The sequence below is a fragment of the Centruroides sculpturatus genome, unplaced genomic scaffold (assembly GCF_000671375.1).
Source record: "Centruroides sculpturatus isolate CEXI.00-Female unplaced genomic scaffold, Cexi_2.0 scaffold87, whole genome shotgun sequence".
Lineage (NCBI taxonomy): Eukaryota > Metazoa > Arthropoda > Arachnida > Scorpiones > Buthidae > Centruroides > Centruroides sculpturatus.
In genome coordinates, this window is record NW_019384414.1 from 969,480 (window position 1) to 989,049 (window position 19,570).

At 32.8% G+C, this 19,570-nt stretch overlaps 1 protein-coding gene across 3 annotated transcripts in view; it reads right to left on the reverse strand.

Annotated features, from left to right (window-relative positions):
• LOC111619141 (armadillo repeat-containing protein gudu-like) overlaps positions 1-16,628 on the reverse strand; it is a 33,171-nt gene extending 16,543 nt beyond the window's left edge. The window contains exons 1-10 of one of the 3 annotated variants that reach the window (XM_023360815.1): positions 16,484-16,628; positions 10,872-11,126; positions 9,585-9,742; positions 8,978-9,075; positions 8,769-8,914; positions 7,526-7,632; positions 7,310-7,452; positions 6,684-6,803; positions 6,256-6,488; positions 5,899-6,169 (exon numbers count right to left, since the gene is read on the reverse strand). In XM_023360815.1, the coding sequence (XP_023216583.1) occupies positions 5,899-6,169; positions 6,256-6,488; positions 6,684-6,803; positions 7,310-7,452; positions 7,526-7,632; positions 8,769-8,914; positions 8,978-9,075; positions 9,585-9,742; positions 10,872-11,101 (1,506 nt within the window). In that variant the 5' untranslated portion in view covers positions 11,102-11,126; positions 16,484-16,628. Of the gene's footprint in view, positions 1-5,898; positions 6,182-6,226; positions 6,489-6,683; positions 6,804-7,309; positions 7,453-7,525; positions 7,633-8,768; positions 8,915-8,977; positions 9,076-9,584; positions 9,743-10,871; positions 11,127-16,483 lie in introns of all 3 variants that reach the window. The other 2 variants (XM_023360814.1, XM_023360813.1) reach the window with 2 other exon arrangements.
• Between the last annotated feature and the right edge of the window lie 2,942 nt (positions 16,629-19,570).

The window sequence follows — 19,570 nt, forward strand, 5'->3', positions numbered from 1 at the left end:
TGGAAGTGTTAACAATGGAAGTGTTGAGTAACAAAGGAAGTGTTAATATAAAGCGGCATGCAAGATTTACAGGCGGTTTTTTGCATTTTTGCAGGAAATCGAACATATTTTTAGACTCATGTAAATATTCTCTAATTAGTCTGGAAACGGTGGACCTAATTCTTGCATTCTGTGAAAACGGGTAAGATTGGCTATAATGTAATTATCTTAATCTTCACTATCGTTACAGTACTTTCTGCCCACAAATAAAAACCCAGCGAAGCGGGTCCTTGCAGCTAGTATAACAATATTTTTATACGTCCTGGCAATTTTTTTTATCAAATTTATTTATTATTTTAATTATGCCATCGCCAGAGGAAAATTTTTAAAAGGTTTTACATATTGAGGCAGAAGAATGTCGACTCAGTAGTGAAACTTAATTTTTTCTGAAGTGCGCGAAAAAAGGACAGCATAAGACACCTATGTATTATCTTCTATGATAAATTTATTTAAATTTTATAAATTTTAAAATATATTTTTATAATCTAATCACGATCTTGAAGGGCTTTACTCTCAGCCATACGATTATTTATAATGTAGTAAGGTCAGTCTGATCAATACCACATTCAGTACGTTGTTGATTTTTTTCGGACAGTGTTTTTTCTTCTTTTGCAGAATATAAGTACTGTTCTTATATTATTATTATAGTTATAGTTTGTTCGTGAAAATTTTGGTTTCAACTTGTGAAAATATTTACAATAAAAACTACATTCTGACCTTTATCATGTTATAAGCCACACTGTTGAAGTTAAAATCCTTCTAAGAGATAATAAGGAGCTAATAACTGCGGAAGATGGAAGAAGCGTTGCAATTTCCCATCAAAAATAGACAAAGAAAACATGCCAGTAAATGAAATAGATTGATATGTAGAAAATGTGCCATTAGGATGTATACAAATACTATACGCATCATTCTGGATGATAAAAGTATATTAAGACCAACTAACCTTTTGTTCGTTGTTGTAGACATCATTAGATACTGAAGACGTGAGCCTGAAGGGGGATTGAAAAATTACCAATCCGAAGTGCATTGTTAAATAAGCGAAATAAAGTAAGCTGTTTAAAGTGTAATCGATATTAATTGCGGGTAATTAAGAAAGACGTGATAAATATCATTAGTCTCACTATTGGAAGAAGAAACTTTCTTATAACTTTTTATATTTTTAATTATTATCGAATGGCAAAAAGCTTAATTTTGAGGGTAGTGATAAGTTTTATATAAAAAATCGTAATGTTAATAACGAATAACATATTCATTAAGTTCAACACATGACGCCCCTCTATCTCCCCACCGCTTTAACCTTTAACGGTTAAACTATACCTAGATAAAACTCTTCCTTTCCTTTGCACACTTTTACACAACTAATTAAAATATTCTAGCTCGTCGCCATTAAACAACACTCCTTGACTAAAAGGAAAATGGCGAACGTGTATTCAGTTTTCTTTAAACATGGCGTCGCTACGGCCACTTTATGTAGTAGGCCTATATTCTAGCTCGTCGTTCAATAACTTATATTTAATAGTAAAAAATTCATCAGATATTTTCTAACCGATACTTTATTCACTGAATAGTAACTAGACTTACAAGAACAAATTACTATAATATAAAACCGATAAAAACATCCAAGTAGACAATGCCTTAAACCGAAACATTGAATACGAATTAATCTAAAATGTTATAGTTTGTTTCTTAATTTACTCACACCCACTGGTGCGGAAAAACGCCGCCGACATTTTCTACAATTAAATTCACACCGCCAATCTTAATATTAGGGAGATTTATTAGGGATTGAACACATACCTCAGGCATATAACTGTTCCGGTCCACAGCAGTAATTGGATTTAGGCCTAGTCGCATTTGACAGAAACCACAGGATCTTAATTCTACCGTTCATAGACATACGAATCGCATGGCTTTTTAAAAATGAAATGCGTGATCCTACAAATCGTCTGGTGGTTATAATCCCCTTCTTTTTACACGTGCTTTTAAGACATCTCCGTTTAGGACTATTTGATGAACAAAAATACCTAGACACTCGGTGATCCTTGGTGCAAAAATACCTTGATTTTGAAAAAAAAAAAACTAATATCGCCTTCTTCAACGTACGAAATATCCGGTAATTTACAGTCCATTTTCGATAAGTATTACTAAATAATGTAGAAAAAACAAAAATTTGCTGCACAAAATCTAAAAACAAAGAAATTAAGCGAAAGGAATACACTTCACGCGGATGCTTAAAACCAATTTGCATAATCGTGCGAAATTTGTGACGTAAAAATGATGACATGACATCGCCAGATTTGTAAAAATTAAAAAAAAACATAATAAATCTTATAAAATCAAAATTATTAATGTAAAAATAGTAAGTTTGCTTCCTTTTTCACTTAAAACAACTAATCTGTTTTAACTTAAAAATTTTCAGACGAAATCAGGATTTAGATCGCACCCGTTGACTGGCGTCCTGATAACCAGAAAGTACCAAAAAACAAACTTTTAGATGAAACATTCTTGAATTTATCGGAAATTACGGGCGTTTGAGTTTTTACGCGGCTAACAACAGTGCACGCTTGTGTCTGTAGACATTGGTAAGGTTCTTTGAAAAAAGGAAGCGCTTTAAAGTGACAACCGATCTATCCGTAGAATCAGGATCCGATCCGAACGGGTAGAAAAACCACAGGAAATTTTCGGAGTTGTCTGTGCAAACAGGTCAGGCCCCATCCCAGATTATCCTTTCGTACTGTGCCCGTAACGGGTTGGATAAAAATAGGCCTTCTTAGGGCCCACGGGCGATGTTAAAATACACATGTATTGACGATTCCGTCGATTTCCCGTGCCACCGTTCCCCCTTAAAAGAAGAAAGTGTCGCGACGATTATTTTCTAAGTACTGTATTTTATACAGAGAGAGTAAATTTATCGTAATTTTATTATAAGTAGCTTATATTGTGCACAAAATCGTTTCTGTACTATTCCGTATATAATATTTTTCAAACAATGAAATATATTTTCCCGAATTTTTTATTTTTGGCACGCGCAAGTGATATAGGGATGGGTAGTGTTTTCTGGGTGGACTTTCTACGAGGAAAAACCCCCTAGTTAGGTGTCAGAAACGTGAAAATCTGAAAAACATGCATCGCACCCATCGTTGGGGCTTTATTCCTCACCGACTATCGGTATTCGGTAGTTTTATCACATGTTTATCGACACCGGGCTGTTTAGGGTAAGTTTCGAACGAGTTAATCTGTGTTTGGAAGAGCCAATTAATTAAAGGAACCGTTGTCAATCGAACTCTAATATTTTATTACGTTGGTATCATAATTTTCGGAGGGCTATATCTCGTGAAGGGTCGCGCGTAGGGGTATGGTTCCTTTGACTTTTTTGTTCGCACGGGGAGGCTACACTTTGGGGGGTCGCCACTCCCTCATTCGGAGAGTAAATCTTACCGTCGTCTTGATTTTTCTTACGATTCCGGGTTCGAATACATATAGTTATCAACATTTTAACGGAATCTATATTTTTGTTTCTTTCAAAGATTTCCATCGACTTTAATTTATGAGTTTAATTAATAAATGTTTTGAATCGCATTTTTTTACTTTGTTTTTAGAATCAAGAGTCGTAAATGTGGATATCTGCTGTAGTCTATCGTATTAATTCTATATAATTAGTTATTTAAAGTAAAAAATCAAAAATTATTTTTATCGATAACTGGACTCACCTTCGTTTATTCTTCGGTAAATAGAATTCAATATTCTTTTCTCGAATTATTTAATTTTGAAAAAAAAGAAGGCAAATCTAATGACCTAAGTCAAAATCTGTGCGATTCGACGAACGGAATCGAATAATTTTTAAATTTTAAAAATGCGGAGCTTGTTTAGAACAGAAATGACGTAAATATATATACTTTGTATATCTCATTCAAAAAATATAATATATATGCATATATACAGGGTATACTATATTTTTTTGGTCTTATTCCATTTTACTGTAAAGCCTTCAGCTTGTGACATCTGGAATAATACTGTACTGCAAATGCCCCTTTTTACACTATATTAATCCTTTTAAAGATAACTCACATTTCTTTTGGTCACTCCATCACTCCAATATAATTATTCTTTATTTCTAATTGCTTGTTTTCATGCGATATTTTGCACACGCTTGCTTTCTCTCTTCTTTAACATATCTTTGTCAATCTTCAATATATTGTAAATATTTGGCGCTTTTTTTAGAGCCTTTATGCTCTGCCATTTCTTTCATGATGTTTATGTTCTTATTAAAAGTAAACATTGTGGTGGTATTAAGTCTACTGTTTTTGTCTTTGCTTGCTTCCTTTATAACTTCTAATCAGTCCTGTTGTACTAGTTTTGTATCCCAGGATTTTGACCATTTCATGAATTCTACCAAGTTTCTTCAGTCTGTCATGTGCATTTCTATTGATACAATACAAACATGCTCTTCTAACTGTTATATGTTGTATACTGCACTATTAAGACGACTAGCAAACCTAATGTAATACAACTAAACACTTTACAAGAGGAGACACACGTGGTGTGCTCTACGACTGACGATGGACGACTGCTGGGGTCCCACTAGTACATATTGTAACACTAACCAGGACCCGGAATGCTGCCAGTTTGTATCAATAAGGGTCACACGAATTAGATGGAATGTAGAGTGAGCTATGTGTTGCTGTATAGACATACGAATCGCATGGCTTTTTAAAAATGAAATGCGTGATCCTACAAATCGTCTGGTGGTTATAATCCTCTTCTTTTTACACGTGCTTTTAAGACATCTCCGTTTAGGACTATTTGATGAACAAAAATACATAGACACTCGATGATCCTTGGTGCAAAAATACCTTGATTTTGAAAAAAAAAAAACTAATATCGCCTTCTTCAACGTACGAAATATCCGGTAATTTACAGTCCATTTTCGATAAGTATTACTAAATAATGTAGAAAAAACAAAAATTTGCTGCACAAAATCTAAAAACAAAGAAATTAAGCGAAAGGAATACACTTCACGCGGATGCTTAAAACCAATTTGCATAATCGTGCGAAATTTGTGACGTAAAAATGATGACATGACATCGCCAGATTTGTAAAAATTAAAAAAAAAAAACATAATAAATCTTATAAAATCAAAATTATTAATGTAAAAATAGTAAGTTTGCTTCCTTTTTCACTTAAAACAATTAATCTGTTTTAACTTAGAAATTTTAAGACTAAATCAGGATTTAGATTGCACTTGTTGACTGGCGTCCTGATAACCAGAAAGTACCAAAAAACAAACTTTTAGATGAAACATTCTTGAATTTATCGGAAATTACGGGCGTTTGAGGTTTTACGCGGCTAACAACGGTGCACGCTCGTGTCTGTGGACATTGGTAAGGTTCTTTGAAAAAAGGAAGCGCTTTAAAGTGACAACCGATCTATCCGTAGAATCAGGATCCGATCCGAACGGGTAGAAAAACCCCAGGAAATTTTCGGGGTTGTCTGTGCAAACAGGTCAGGCCCCATCCCAGATTATCCTTTCGTACTGTGCCCGTAACGGGTTGGATAAAAATAGGCCTTCTTAGGGCCCGCGGGCGATGTTAAAATACACATGTATTGACGATTCGATTTCCCGTGCCACCGTTCCCCTTAAAAGAAGAAAGTGTCGCGACGATTATTTTCTAAGTACTGTATTTTATACAGAGAGNCACGTATTTGTAAAATCTAAGTGACTCGTACAACAGGGAATTCATATAAAACGGAATTATCAACAGTGTTATGGGGGGGTCGACTGTACAGACACAAATGAGGAAAAATTGCTTATTGTCTAAGACTGAATTATTAATAAACGAGAAAGATACACAGTACCTTCAAGCTTTTGATTAGTTTTAAAATTTTGATAGTTTCAGCCGTTACTTTAGCATCGGTTTCTTCTTTCACTTTTTTTCCTTCTATATTTTCTTCCTCCTCTTCTTCCTCGTAGTCGTCGTCCTCTTCGCTTTTACTTTCAACATTATCTTCCTCTTTCTTTACAGCTGTTTTCTTCGGAATGGATAGCTTTTTTCTATTTTTCTTCTGTCTTATTAAATTACCGCTGCCTTTTTTCAATTTAAGTATTTTATCTGTTGTAGCTGTTAACCTGTTCAGATTACTATAAAATATATAAAAATTGCTTATGAATCAAAATAAATCTTACAAAATTGCAAAGACGAAATTAACACTCGCATGTTTATTTTAGTTGGTTGTTGGGTGTTCTTGCTAATCTGTTCTGGGCTAAACGATGAGTTTCTTAAACTCTGTTTAGAAAAAACTGAGGAAGATCGATTGTCGGTCGCTAATTTCTGCTCCTCTTTATCTGATTTTTTCGTTATCCTTTCCTTTATTAATTTCTGTTTCGTTTGGTAGTCTGTACCTTCATCCGAAATCATTTGGCCTGTATTTTCCAACACTCTAAATTCCTGTAAAAGAAGAAAGAATATATTGTATACCATAGGTTTGAACCTTTATTACCTACAATACACTCAATACTTGTCAAATTATAATTGTTTTCTTACAGATTGTATGAACTTGTAAGGACTATCATAAAAATTAATTATCTACAAAAAAATGCTTTTTAAAAACACGTATGTAATAAAAATTTAATTATAAAATACCTTTTTATTATTAAAATCTTTAGAAAATTGTTTACTGTAAGCTTTTAATAATGATATCAAATCAGGAAATATTTCACCGTCTCTTTCATAATTAAGATCGTTCTTGCTTTTGTCGAAACCCTTGAAAGAAAAAATAAGGTTCGGTTGAAATATTTCTAATGCGTTTAATTAATGAATAAACCTTATTTCAAAATACGTAAACGTTCAATATTAAAAATGCATTATTCACAGTAAAAGTTATTTGTGGTTATAATAGATCGGGACATTGATCCTCTCTCATCCGTGTTAGCTGAGCTTATGATAAACATCTGGCTCACTAGAATGGATGAAAGTTTGATGCCTTTCAGGTGTTACGTGTCAAACAACGACTACCCAATAATCCTTATAATTACGACAGCGGTTTTGGATTCGAATCTAATTCTAATCTTAAAGACTTTATACGGTAGTTCGAGGGTGGCCGTATTGTTTTTATACTGGTGTCACAAATAAAAACAAATCTGAGTACAGTAGAGTCTATTGTAGTAATTAGTACTGTTTATAAAGTGTTAACTCGATATAACATTTTTAATTTTGAATATTTTAAAATTTTTTTTTTGTTATTACTGAAATAAAAAGATTTAGCTAACTTTATTTAAAAAACATCCGTTTGTATTGTACGTGACGGATAGCGAGGATCCGTCAGAAAGTTCGACCATTAAATAAGCAATATCTCCGTGTAATTGTCTCCATAATGGTGCAGATTTACCAGTGCTGGGTATCAAATACGTATCTGAAAAGGCAATACGTATTTAAAAATTCATTATAATATAAATATTTATAGAAATTTTTTTTTAAAAACTTACCAATTGCAAAATTTGTAAATCGTATAGCTTGGCTTTTGGAATAAGTATTAAATGCATCTAATAAATTTAATTCTTTTTCTAGAGTTTCTTTATTTAAACGTATATTCCTGTTTTAAAATATTTAATAACATTAATAAGTTTACAGGTATGTGACTTTCCCAAACTGGTGTTATCGTGTGCGTATAAGATATTACACAAATCTTGACCAGCATATACAATAGAGCAGTGGCATTACTAAATTTATTGGTGATGTCGCGATGAACATCGACAAAAGTGAGAATAGGAACAGTTCGGAGGATGACACCGAACAAGAAAGCTGACTATAGACTATAGTAAGTAATTATAGTGTATGTAGTATATGTGCACAGGGGCAGGCTTAAGCCTTGGGGCTAACAAGTGTCAAGGCCCACAAAAATTGATTTATCATCATAAATATATCCGCCCCTGTATGTGCACTATTATTAATACAAATGTGTTAATAATTTACTATAAAATCCTGAAATAAGTTACAAATAAGACACGAGTGAATCGTGTTATTTTACAAAATCAAAGTTTTGAGTGATGTTCACGCAAATATATCCACGAACTTGCATATTGCAGATTGAATTACGGTGTTGTTTAATTTCTGAAATCTTTGATGATGGTACTTGACAGACAAACGCAATATATTTTATGTATTCGTGAAGAATAATTCGGTTTTGAATGATTGTATCAATAACATAACACCTTCATCCGCTCGTATCTTCAATTATGGAATATGGCAAAACATTACAATGCACTCAATTATAAAATTTAAAACTATTCTCCCGTTACGTACAGTAATGAGAATGTAATAAAACTGCTACAAAACCATTTTTTGGAACTTCTCGCACATTCTGAAGTGCTGTTTTAAGTGATATTGGCGTGGTATCATCCACTGTATTAGGCTGCGGCTTGAGTCTGCTACAGTGGATGATAGATCTTCCAGTTCTAAAGTTCATTTTTTAGCAAACAATGAATTAAATTAAATAATTATAATGGTGCCATTACATAGACTAGCACCGCAGTTACTTCATCGGTTCTCATTGATATTGCCAATTCAATTGATATTGCTTCTGCTAATAGTTTCCCCGATGCCACGATCCTCCACGCTCATAATGCTATGTTTACAACAAACTTTCAACAGATAATAAGCTATATTGCAACCCCGAATAATATTTTAAGAGGCTAGGCTATTATTTGAATAAAAGATTTAAATTCTTACCTTGACATTTCCTTTACTATAACTTTTAATAAATGCGTATCAAATTGTTGAAGTATCATCAACAACTGCAGGGAATCGGAATTAAGCTTAGAATCATATAAATGTTTTTTAACCGATTCCATTTGATCCTTTTTCTTTGCCTCTTGCTAGAAAATGTCAAATTATAATTTTTGTCAATTTTACTTTAACAAGAACTTTATAAACGATACCTCAGTAGCTAGATCTATATAAGGGAAGATCCCTTTATTTACTTCTTCGACATTAGCAAATGCATCACCAAGAATGTTGACGAGAGGATCAGGATTTTCTATATGGAATTTAACAAATATTACGTTTTTATCGAATTACAGTATTTTATTTTTTAGTGCGATCTTAAGTAAAAAATATCCTTAGAGAAATGCAAAATTCACAAGTGTTAGAATTTCAACTGATGATACTATGAAAGTCATCGATATATCAATGATCTTCAACTATTTTACGATCAAGCAATGTTTGACCATTAATGAACAATTAGATCAAAATCGTTATCAAGATAATAGTCGAAGATCATTATCATTGTCTTGATAATGATTTTGATTCAACTCTTCATTTATCCTTAACCGCTTGATCCCGAAAAATAGTTGAAGATAATCAAGGTCAGATCAATCAATCATTAAATCTTTAAACATTAAAAATAAATAAAGAATTAGATCGAAATCATTTGATCCTGCTCTATTCGTTTAACGTAAAGATTCGTTCTCCAAATATTACATGGTACAAAGAATTAATGTTATTAAGTATACGCCTATTAATTCCAGTTATTTTTTTAAAAAATACCTTCGAGACAACATCTAACTTCTTCTGTAGCTTCGTAAGAACCCGCGATTCTAATAACTGTCTGAGCTTGTTTAAATGAAAAAATGTGAAGTAAACCTCCTCCTCCTCCTGGTAAATTGTGTATTTTTATATCTTCTTTCGTTAATTTGTCAAAATCGCTGAAAATAATTTCAGTTTAATTAAGGTAAAGAAGAAGGATTTTAATGTTATTTCTTATTAATATCTTTTGTTTAATCATCAGTTTTTTTGAGATATACTGCACTGTACATTGCAAATTTAGAGGATAGTAAAGAATTTTAATTATACTACGATATATATTGGATAAAAATGACATTCAATACAGAAAAGATGTATTGGATGTTAATTTTTAATTGTATATTTTGATGATAAGTGGTAAATGAGAGCATAGCGAAGGAAAAATTTAACATTTAACCATGTTTTTTTTTTGGGCCTCAAGTTCAAAAAGAACAGTTAATTTTGGCTGTCACCCAAAGGAAGATTACTGACGAATAAAATACATTCCTATAAAATACAGATTCATATTTTAAATTACACTATTTGTATCTTTTCGGATTCCTCAGCAGTAGAGGTATATTTTTCTTTCGAGGAACCCAGATTTGAATTCAATTCCGAATCTTTGTATTATTTATGAGAAATATGCATGATTATTCCTCCCTCACGATCTCACCATATTCTTTTTTTTTCCACTCTTTCTACCCAGTGGGCACTAAGAGGGCCTTTATTCCGGATCCATCACGAAAGTGTTAATCTGGAAACCATAATTTTACCATTTACAGAAGATGGATTCAGGAATAATGATCTTCAAAATAAAAGTTGCCCAAATACTCTTAGTTTCTTGAAATACCTCAAGAATTATATATCAAGAAAGTATCCGAGAATTAATTGTCTTCTAAGTAATTCTTGAACTCGGGTGAGGGTTGGATTCGAAGGACATAACATTTCGGTTTATTCGTCCAAAAAATCCTTTTTAAGTGGTTATATAAAAGACTTTTTTTTATGCTAGTAAAAAAAATTAATTTTATTATAGAACTTTTTAAAAATTCTGTCCATCCTGCAGATACTAAGACAATCTTAAACCCGTTACGGTTTCGGCCACGTTCACAACGGAGAAGGCCAAGTGGGAAGGGACCACGACATAGAATGAAGCAACTAAAAATTGGAATTAAATCTCTGAATCAAACAATTTAAAAATTAAAATAGGAAAAAATATATATATATTTAATTATGTTAATCTAATTTAAAAAATAAACATAAGAAATTTCATACTCTGTCTGATTTACTCTAGGAGAGAAGTTTTCTTCTCTTAGTTTCGTGTGCCATATCAGAGGTGATTTAAACTTTAAATCCGATTCTCTTTTGTAATTTTTCGTAAATTCATTTAACCAATCGACAATTTCTCGTAAGATAATTTTATTGATGCGCGTATACTCCAACCCGACTCTTCTGTCGTCGGCGACTGTACTACGGCGATAATAGTGTGATATGGCTTGACCCATTTTTTATTAATTTGACGTAAAACGACTGAAAATAATCAATTAATTAAAAATAATTACATGGTTAATTTGTTATTATTAATTTTTTTATGAAACCTGCATCTTAATGGAAACCTGGATATCTATCTATCAAAGAATTAGAAATTACGCAAAATTTATTTATTATAGAGGTAATACCAGTTTTAAAAGGACCAAGGACGGTAGAGCTATGAGCGGATTATTATTATTAATAGTCAATAATAGATTAGGTAATATAATATATTCGTTGAGATGTTCAAATTTAATCTTTTTATTGGTTAAATTAGATTTAAAAAAAATAAAATTTCTAATTTGCCAAGTGACTTTCTGACCATTATAGTATTGTATAATGGTCAGGAATTCCTCCTTGTGATAATAGTAATAGTATATTCGATTATTTGGACGACGTATTGGAGAATTGGATTTAGGTCACTCCTTTATGGATAATTTAAGGCGATTTTAAGGCTAAAATTGGAAATATCTTAGAAACGACCTAGTATGACGATAATTCTAAACTTTTTCCCCTGGAAAACTTTTTGCAGACGCCCATGGCACTAACACTGAACTTTTTTAAGGTTTTATTAATCCACAGACATGAAACAAAGAAAAACATCAATCAGCTCTGTTGTTCTCATCTTCATTTTCATTGTCTCTCTCGACTGTCTTCTAGCTTAGGAGTCCATCAGGTAAAACTATTGAACACTGGTAGTTAGTCGTGGGTTCGCGCCTCGCAAACATGGAGTCTTCACGTTTGTAACACCCAAATAGGGGCCATTTTCCCTATAGAAAGTCCTCCCAGAAGACACCCCCCCTCGGCAGATCGCCCGCGTGTCGCGTTGCCATATACAACTTATCCAGCTTAGGATGGTGTAGAACACCATATGTAAAGAATCCACATGACCCACTACTTTTCGAATTTCCTTTATCTTTTTCATTTTAATGAGCAACTAATCTTGAATAGGAGTCGCAGATAAGTTGGGATACTTCTGCGCCTTTAAAACATTGAAGAAAGCGCTAATAAAATCGTACATGAACTCCCATAAACAACCACTTCTCGATAATCGAACGAACTTGCGAGCATTTTGTACCGAGAGAGAGAAACGTGGCTTTTCCTTGTAACTTTTCCCACGACTCGATAGAAACACGGGATTTTTCTCCGCAGTTCTGTATTATCTGTACATATTCTTCTGAAATGTAAATTCGAGCAGCTATTTTTGTTTTTCATTTAATTGTTCAAAAATTCCTATCGCGGGGGAGGTAAAAGAGGCATCATACCGGAAACAACTGGCGCACACTCTGAAATCTTTCGTTAGAAGTCAAGATTAGCTGCAGATGAGTGAGTGCATTGTTTCTGTTTGTCCATCACACGCGTCAAGCAAAGAGGTGCTGCTCTTTCATTTCACTTCGAATGGAACATCATATTCAATGTAATTGAAGAGAAAAGTGTACACCTCATTCGGCCCTTTCTTTTTAATACCTTCAAGATAAACAAAATTTGCACTGCTGTCTTTCGAATCGTGAATTCAGAATACGATGACGCATAGCTGTCGTAAATATAATACTTTTTGTACCGGGATATACACTAATGTGTTTCAAAATAGGAACCCATTTTGTAACTAAACGAAAACAACAATAGCCATTTCCTGATAACTTTAAATATACTATTGACTGTCACAGTTCAAAGCGAAAACAAAGTGAACCAGACATCATATAATGATTTGCCTTGTTTTGATCCTCGCGTATTCATTTATAATTATGTAAAACAACGAATTGTTATTGTACTGTACAAGAGAGATAAAACGTAGTGGTACAGCAAGAAAAAATTATCAAGTTAGAGATGCCCACTACTATAAAGAGATTGAAAATACTGGGTTAATGCCTGGGCTTAATCTGTATAAGTATTAAACCATTTAATCACAGGCATTATAATCTAGGTATGAGCTAGATTGACTAGTTTATCTGTTAAACGATACTCGTAGGACTACAATATTAACCATTGAAATCTTTATCCTGAGGATTTCAAATAAAAGAAAAAACAATGACGACAAATATGTAAAAGATTATATATAATTCGTGAACCTATACACTCGTAATAAAATATATAATTATCTGTAAACTGTATAAATATAATTTAATATAATACTATATGACGTAGAAAACAAAAAATCCCCCGCTTTTGCGACCCAATCGGTTTTGTAGGTAAACAATGTTATTGACATATTGCATATCATAAATTGAGGATACGTTCCTCGAAACAAACAGCTTTATTGGTCTCTGTGAAATCGCTCACAAGAGGCCAATAAAATATACGTTGTTTCGTAAATCTGTCGTAAAAGCGGGAGATCGTAAAGTCTACAGTCGTACATTAGGAATAACTTTTTAAAATAAATAACTCGAAATTCGAAAACTTACAATACGATTATAAATATGTCATTTATAGCCTAAGGAAAACTATTTGGATGAATTCTAGATTCTTCGTGTCAAAACTTACTACAAATGAATCGAAAGACACGTGTTCCTGTATATTTTAAGCGACCGTATATAGAAAAACATTGTTGCTATAGCTCCTAGAAGATATATCGATTATCCCTTGTAGGTCACCCGATTAAATTAGCTTTATTTTATTTTTCAAAAACTATTTACTGTATAATTGTTTCAATTTTTAAAAATTTTTATTTATTTTAGGATTATTTTTCAATAAAATCAGTATTTTCGTGTAAAGAAATAGTTATTTGAATTAAATAGCAACTAGTTATCTACATAATCAAGGATCCGAGGGGGCAAAAAGAGCAAATTTTCCCTGACCCCGAGGAAGTTTAAGATCCCTATACAATGTTTTTTGTTTACTTTAATATCGTAATAGTATAGGGCCCCAGTATGTATTTTGTCCGAGCTCTCGTTATCCTCTGGGACGTCCTGTGTACAATGATCGAAATACTGTATTAATTTAAACTGTAATTAATAATTACAAATTAACAATTAGTTTAGGGGTCGTTCATTCATTAAATGTGTAATTTTTTTAGCAACTTTTATCTTCTCCTTCCCTGTTTGTGAACAAATGCACAATGACATACGTTTGACAAATCCCCTCCCATATTAACTTACATATGTACTACAATAGTTCACCGACCTCCGTTATTGAAGAACAACGAGCTAGAATATACTACTACATAGATTGGCTGTGACTTTAGATACAGCGCTCTTGGTGACAACGACGAGTACTATCGACCGCCATTTTACTTTAAGTCAAAACATCGAAGTCTATACCACGTGTTGGACATCATTGTCACTTTAGAATCTATTTTTCTCATCTAAATCTAGTTTTGTTTGCCCCTAGATTTAGGCAATTAGATAAGTGATATAAATCTATATTGTTTCATCTTGAATTCAGCTATTTTATAAATTTTATTTAATTATTATAAAGAATGTGAGATCAGAGTTTAAATTGGCAAGTGTAGTACTTAACCCTTAATCTATATATATATATATATATATATATGGACATGTGTGTCCCTATATTTCACTTTTTAGCCAAAACTTCACATTGCACATGAATGGTGTTTGCATGTGGTAGTAGCCCAAGTCTCCATTCATGCACTATGGTGGTTGCATCTTGATAGCTATAAGGGTGCGGGAGATATGGGGTTGAAAGTGGTTGACTTCGAAGATGTGTAACAATGGAAGTGTCAATAATAGAAGTGTTAACAATGGAAGTGTTGAGTAACAAAGGAAGTGTTAATATAAAGCAGCATGCAAGATTTACAGGCGGTTTTTTGCGTTTTTGCNTTTCGATAAGTATTACTAAATAATGTAGAAAAAACAAAAATTTGCTGCACAAAATCTAAAAACAAAGAAATTAAGCGAAAGGAATACACTTCACGCGGATGCTTAAAACCAATTTGCATAATCGTGCGAAATTTGTGACGTAAAAATGATGACATGACATCGCCAGATTTGTAAAAATTAAAAAAAAACATAATAAATCTTATAAAATCAAAATTATTAATGTAAAAATAGTAAGTTTGCTTCCTTTTTCACTTAAAACAACTAATCTGTTTTAACTTAAAAATTTTCAGACGAAATCAGGATTTAGATCGCACCCGTTGACTGGCGTCCTGATAACCAGAAAGTACCAAAAAACAAACTTTTAGATGAAACATTCTTGAATTTATCGGAAATTACGGGCGTTTGAGTTTTTACGCGGCTAACAACAGTGCACGCTTGTGTCTGTAGACATTGGTAAGGTTCTTTGAAAAAAGGAAGCGCTTTAAAGTGACAACCGATCTATCCGTAGAATCAGGATCCGATCCGAACGGGTAGAAAAACCACAGGAAATTTTCGGAGTTGTCTGTGCAAACAGGTCAGGCCCCATCCCAGATTATCCTTTCGTACTGTGCCCGTAACGGGTTGGATAAAAATAGGCCTTCTTAGGGCCCACGGGCGATGTTAAAATACACATGTATTGACGATTCCGTCGATTTCCCGTGCCACCGTTCCCCCTTAAAAGAAGAAAGTGTCGCGACGATTATTTTCTAAGTACTGTATTTTATACAGAGAGAGTAAATTTATCGTAATTTTATTATAAGTAGCTTATATTGTGCACAAAATCGTTTCTGTACTATTCCGTATATAATATTTTTCAAACAATGAAATATATTTTCCCGAATTTTTTATTTTTGGCACGCGCAAGTGATATAGGGATGGGTAGTGTTTTCTGGGTGGACTTTCTACGAGGAAAAACCCCCTAGTTAGGTGTCAGAAACGTGAAAATCTGAAAAACATGCATCGCACCCATCGTTGGGGCTTTATTCCTCACCGACTATCGGTATTCGGTAGTTTTATCACATGTTTATCGACACCGGGCTGTTTAGGGTAAGTTTCGAACGAGTTAATCTGTGTTTGGAAGAGCCAATTAATTAAAGGAACCGTTGTCAATCGAACTCTAATATTTTATTACGTTGGTATCATAATTTTCGGAGGGCTATATCTCGTGAAGGGTCGCGCGTAGGGGTATGGTTCCTTTGACTTTTTTGTTCGCACGGGGAGGCTACACTTTGGGGGGTCGCCACTCCCTCATTCGGAGAGTAAATCTTACCGTCGTCTTGATTTTTCTTACGATTCCGGGTTCGAATACATATAGTTATCAACATTTTAACGGAATCTATATTTTTGTTTCTTTCAAAGATTTCCATCGACTTTAATTTATGAGTTTAATTAATAAATGTTTTGAATCGCATTTTTTTACTTTGTTTTTAGAATCAAGAGTCGTAAATGTGGATATCTGCTGTAGTCTATCGTATTAATTCTATATAATTAGTTATTTAAAGTAAAAAATCAAAAATTATTTTTATCGATAACTGGACTCACCTTCGTTTATTCTTCGGTAAATAGAATTCAATATTCTTTTCTCGAATTATTTAATTTTGAAAAAAAAGAAGGCAAATCTAATGACCTAAGTCAAAATCTGTGCGATTCGACGAACGGAATCGAATAATTTTTAAATTTTAAAAATGCGGAGCTTGTTTAGAACAGAAATGACGTAAATATATATACTTTGTATATCTCATTCAAAAAATATAATATATATGCATATATACAGGGTATACTATATTTTTTTGGTCTTATTCCATTTTACTGTAAAGCCTTCAGCTTGTGACATCTGGAATAATACTGTACTGCAAATGCCCCTTTTTACACTATATTAATCCTTTTAAAGATAACTCACATTTCTTTTGGTCACTCCATCACTCCAATATAATTATTCTTTATTTCTAATTGCTTGTTTTCATGCGATATTTTGCACACGCTTGCTTTCTCTCTTCTTTAACATATCTTTGTCAATCTTCAATATATTGTAAATATTTGGCGCTTTTTTTAGAGCCTTTATGCTCTGCCATTTCTTTCATGATGTTTATGTTCTTATTAAAAGTAAACATTGTGGTGGTATTAAGTCTACTGTTTTGAGTCTTTGCTTGCTTCCTTTATAACTTCTAATCAGTCCTGTTGTACTAGTTTTGTATCCCAGGATTTTGACCATTTCATGAATTCTACCAAGTTTCTTCAGTCTGTCATGTGCATTTCTATTGATACAATACAAACATGCTCTTCTAACTGTTATATGTTGTATACTGCACTATTAAGACGACTAGCAAACCTAATGTAATACAACTAAACACTTTACAAGAGGAGACACACGTGGTGTGCTCTACGACTGACGATGGACGACTGCTGGGGTCCCACTAGTACATATTGTAACACTAACCAGGACCCGGAATGCTGCCAGTTTGTATCAATAAGGGTCACACGAATTAGATGGAATGTAGAGTGAGCTATGTGTTGCTGTAACGTATACGCAGGTGACTAAATTGCCTCTTTTTAAATTCGATATTTATATCTTTGAAAAATGTATATTTAATGAACTCTTTTTTTTCATTTTAGTTTCAGCCCTATCTTGTTACTATTAATCTTATCTAGAAATTCACTAACTCTTTTTTTATTTTTCCAAATAATACAAACAACATCGTCCATATATCTTTTAAAATATACGATATTCTCTTTGAAATCATTAAGACTGCTTTTCTCCAGTTTTTGTAACCCCAGTTCACATAACAATCCTAAAACCTTAAATCTAGTTTCTCCTCAAAACCTAAGGAAACTGAATTTAGGCTCTAGAATTTAATTAAGAATTTATAAATTTTACTATCTCTATTTAAATTTCTAAAATATTTATCTTTAAGCCAAATGGATGTATTAATAGGTTATAGTTGCTTCTTTTATTGTCTGGTAAAAATCAACCTTAGATAAAGTTTCTCAACTTCGCTGCCGTTTTTTTTTTGTGATTTCTTCGTCATTCTTCTCTTTTTTTCCTTTCATCTATCCATCTTAATCTCTTTTCTTTCAGCTCTAGTTTTTTCTCTTTTTTTTATTTGTTTTTAATAATTTCTTCAAACATACCATATAAAAGATTAACTATTAAAGGATATTACATAAATATAGAAATTTCTTGATAGTACAAAATTACCCTTCTCATATTACATTTACCAAAAACATTAAATTCCTGAAAATTTTACTTTCTGGCATTCTACAACAAAACTCTTTAGATTAGTAATGGGGGCGGATTAAGATTTGGCAGGGTCCCCTTGCCTAGATGATCGCTGGCCTCTCCTAGTAATTTTACCACACCATAAACTAATAAGGCGTAATTGTAACCGTTAAATCTATATCTATAAATAAGAATGTTTGCTTATTTGTTTGTTTGTTCGCTATGTACTCCTAGACCGTTCGACCAATTGCTAAGAAACTCGTTAGTTCTTTGAAAATACCATTAACTTAGATAACGTCATATATACTATCCCAAAATATTCATTGGATTTCCACATATTAATTATTTTTTATTTACTTTTAATTTGCTGGATTTAGATGTAGCGTCATGTAGTGGCAAATTTTTAAAATAATAAACTATATATAATTCATACAAAAAATATATCATTTCAAAAAACAAAACAAATATTATATTCACTTAATTTCTGCGACATTGATATAGCGCGAAGTAGACCATCCTGCGTGATATCAAAACTGGTACATTGGTAGTTCGTCGTGGGTTCGCACATTGCAAACGGGCTGAGCACGTAGAGTTTTCCGGGTTTTCTTCAAGTTAGTAGCACCTAAATAGGGGATAGTTTCCCCATAAAACTCTTCCCAGGAATAATTCCCCTGAGAAGATCGCCCACGTGTCGCATTGACGTATGCAAATGAATCAAACTAATACTAATATTTTTTTTATAAACTCGTTATTTACAAGAACATACGTCCCACGTACTTATAGGCATTCTGATGAATTTCTTAAAGATTCTGACGGATATTTTCAAAGTAAATGAAGCCGATTTATGGATTAATTTCTGATGATCAGGCCCGCCGCTTAAATGTTACGGATTTAAGTAAAACGACGATACGGGATGCCTGAGATGGATTTCTCGGTCGAAGTCCAATCGTTGGAAAATTCCATTTAGATTTTTAACGAAAAGGTAAATCAGGTGTCTCGAGTCAGTATTATCAACAGTATTACAGAAAAAATTTTTAAAAGTATAGTTTTATAACCTAATAATCTTAATCTTCGATATCGTTACTTTATGCCTGACCAACACCGGGCTTATCTGCTAGTATATACAGTATATAGATTATTATTTTTAGATTATACACGTTTTTGATAAATGTTGACTTGCCAAATACTTCTGTTCGGTGTACTTAGTCTGTGGAAAATCTTATATAATTTTCACACATTAAGCCACAAAGCCACGTCATTTTGTGGTAGATTTTTTTTTATTTCCAGAAACTGACCCCGATTGCTTGACAGAATAACAATCGGGGAGTAAAACTGGATATTCGTTGCTATTCGATTAATTCATTAAACTGAAATCGATGGCAAAAAATCCAATTATTATGTTATTTTAATCA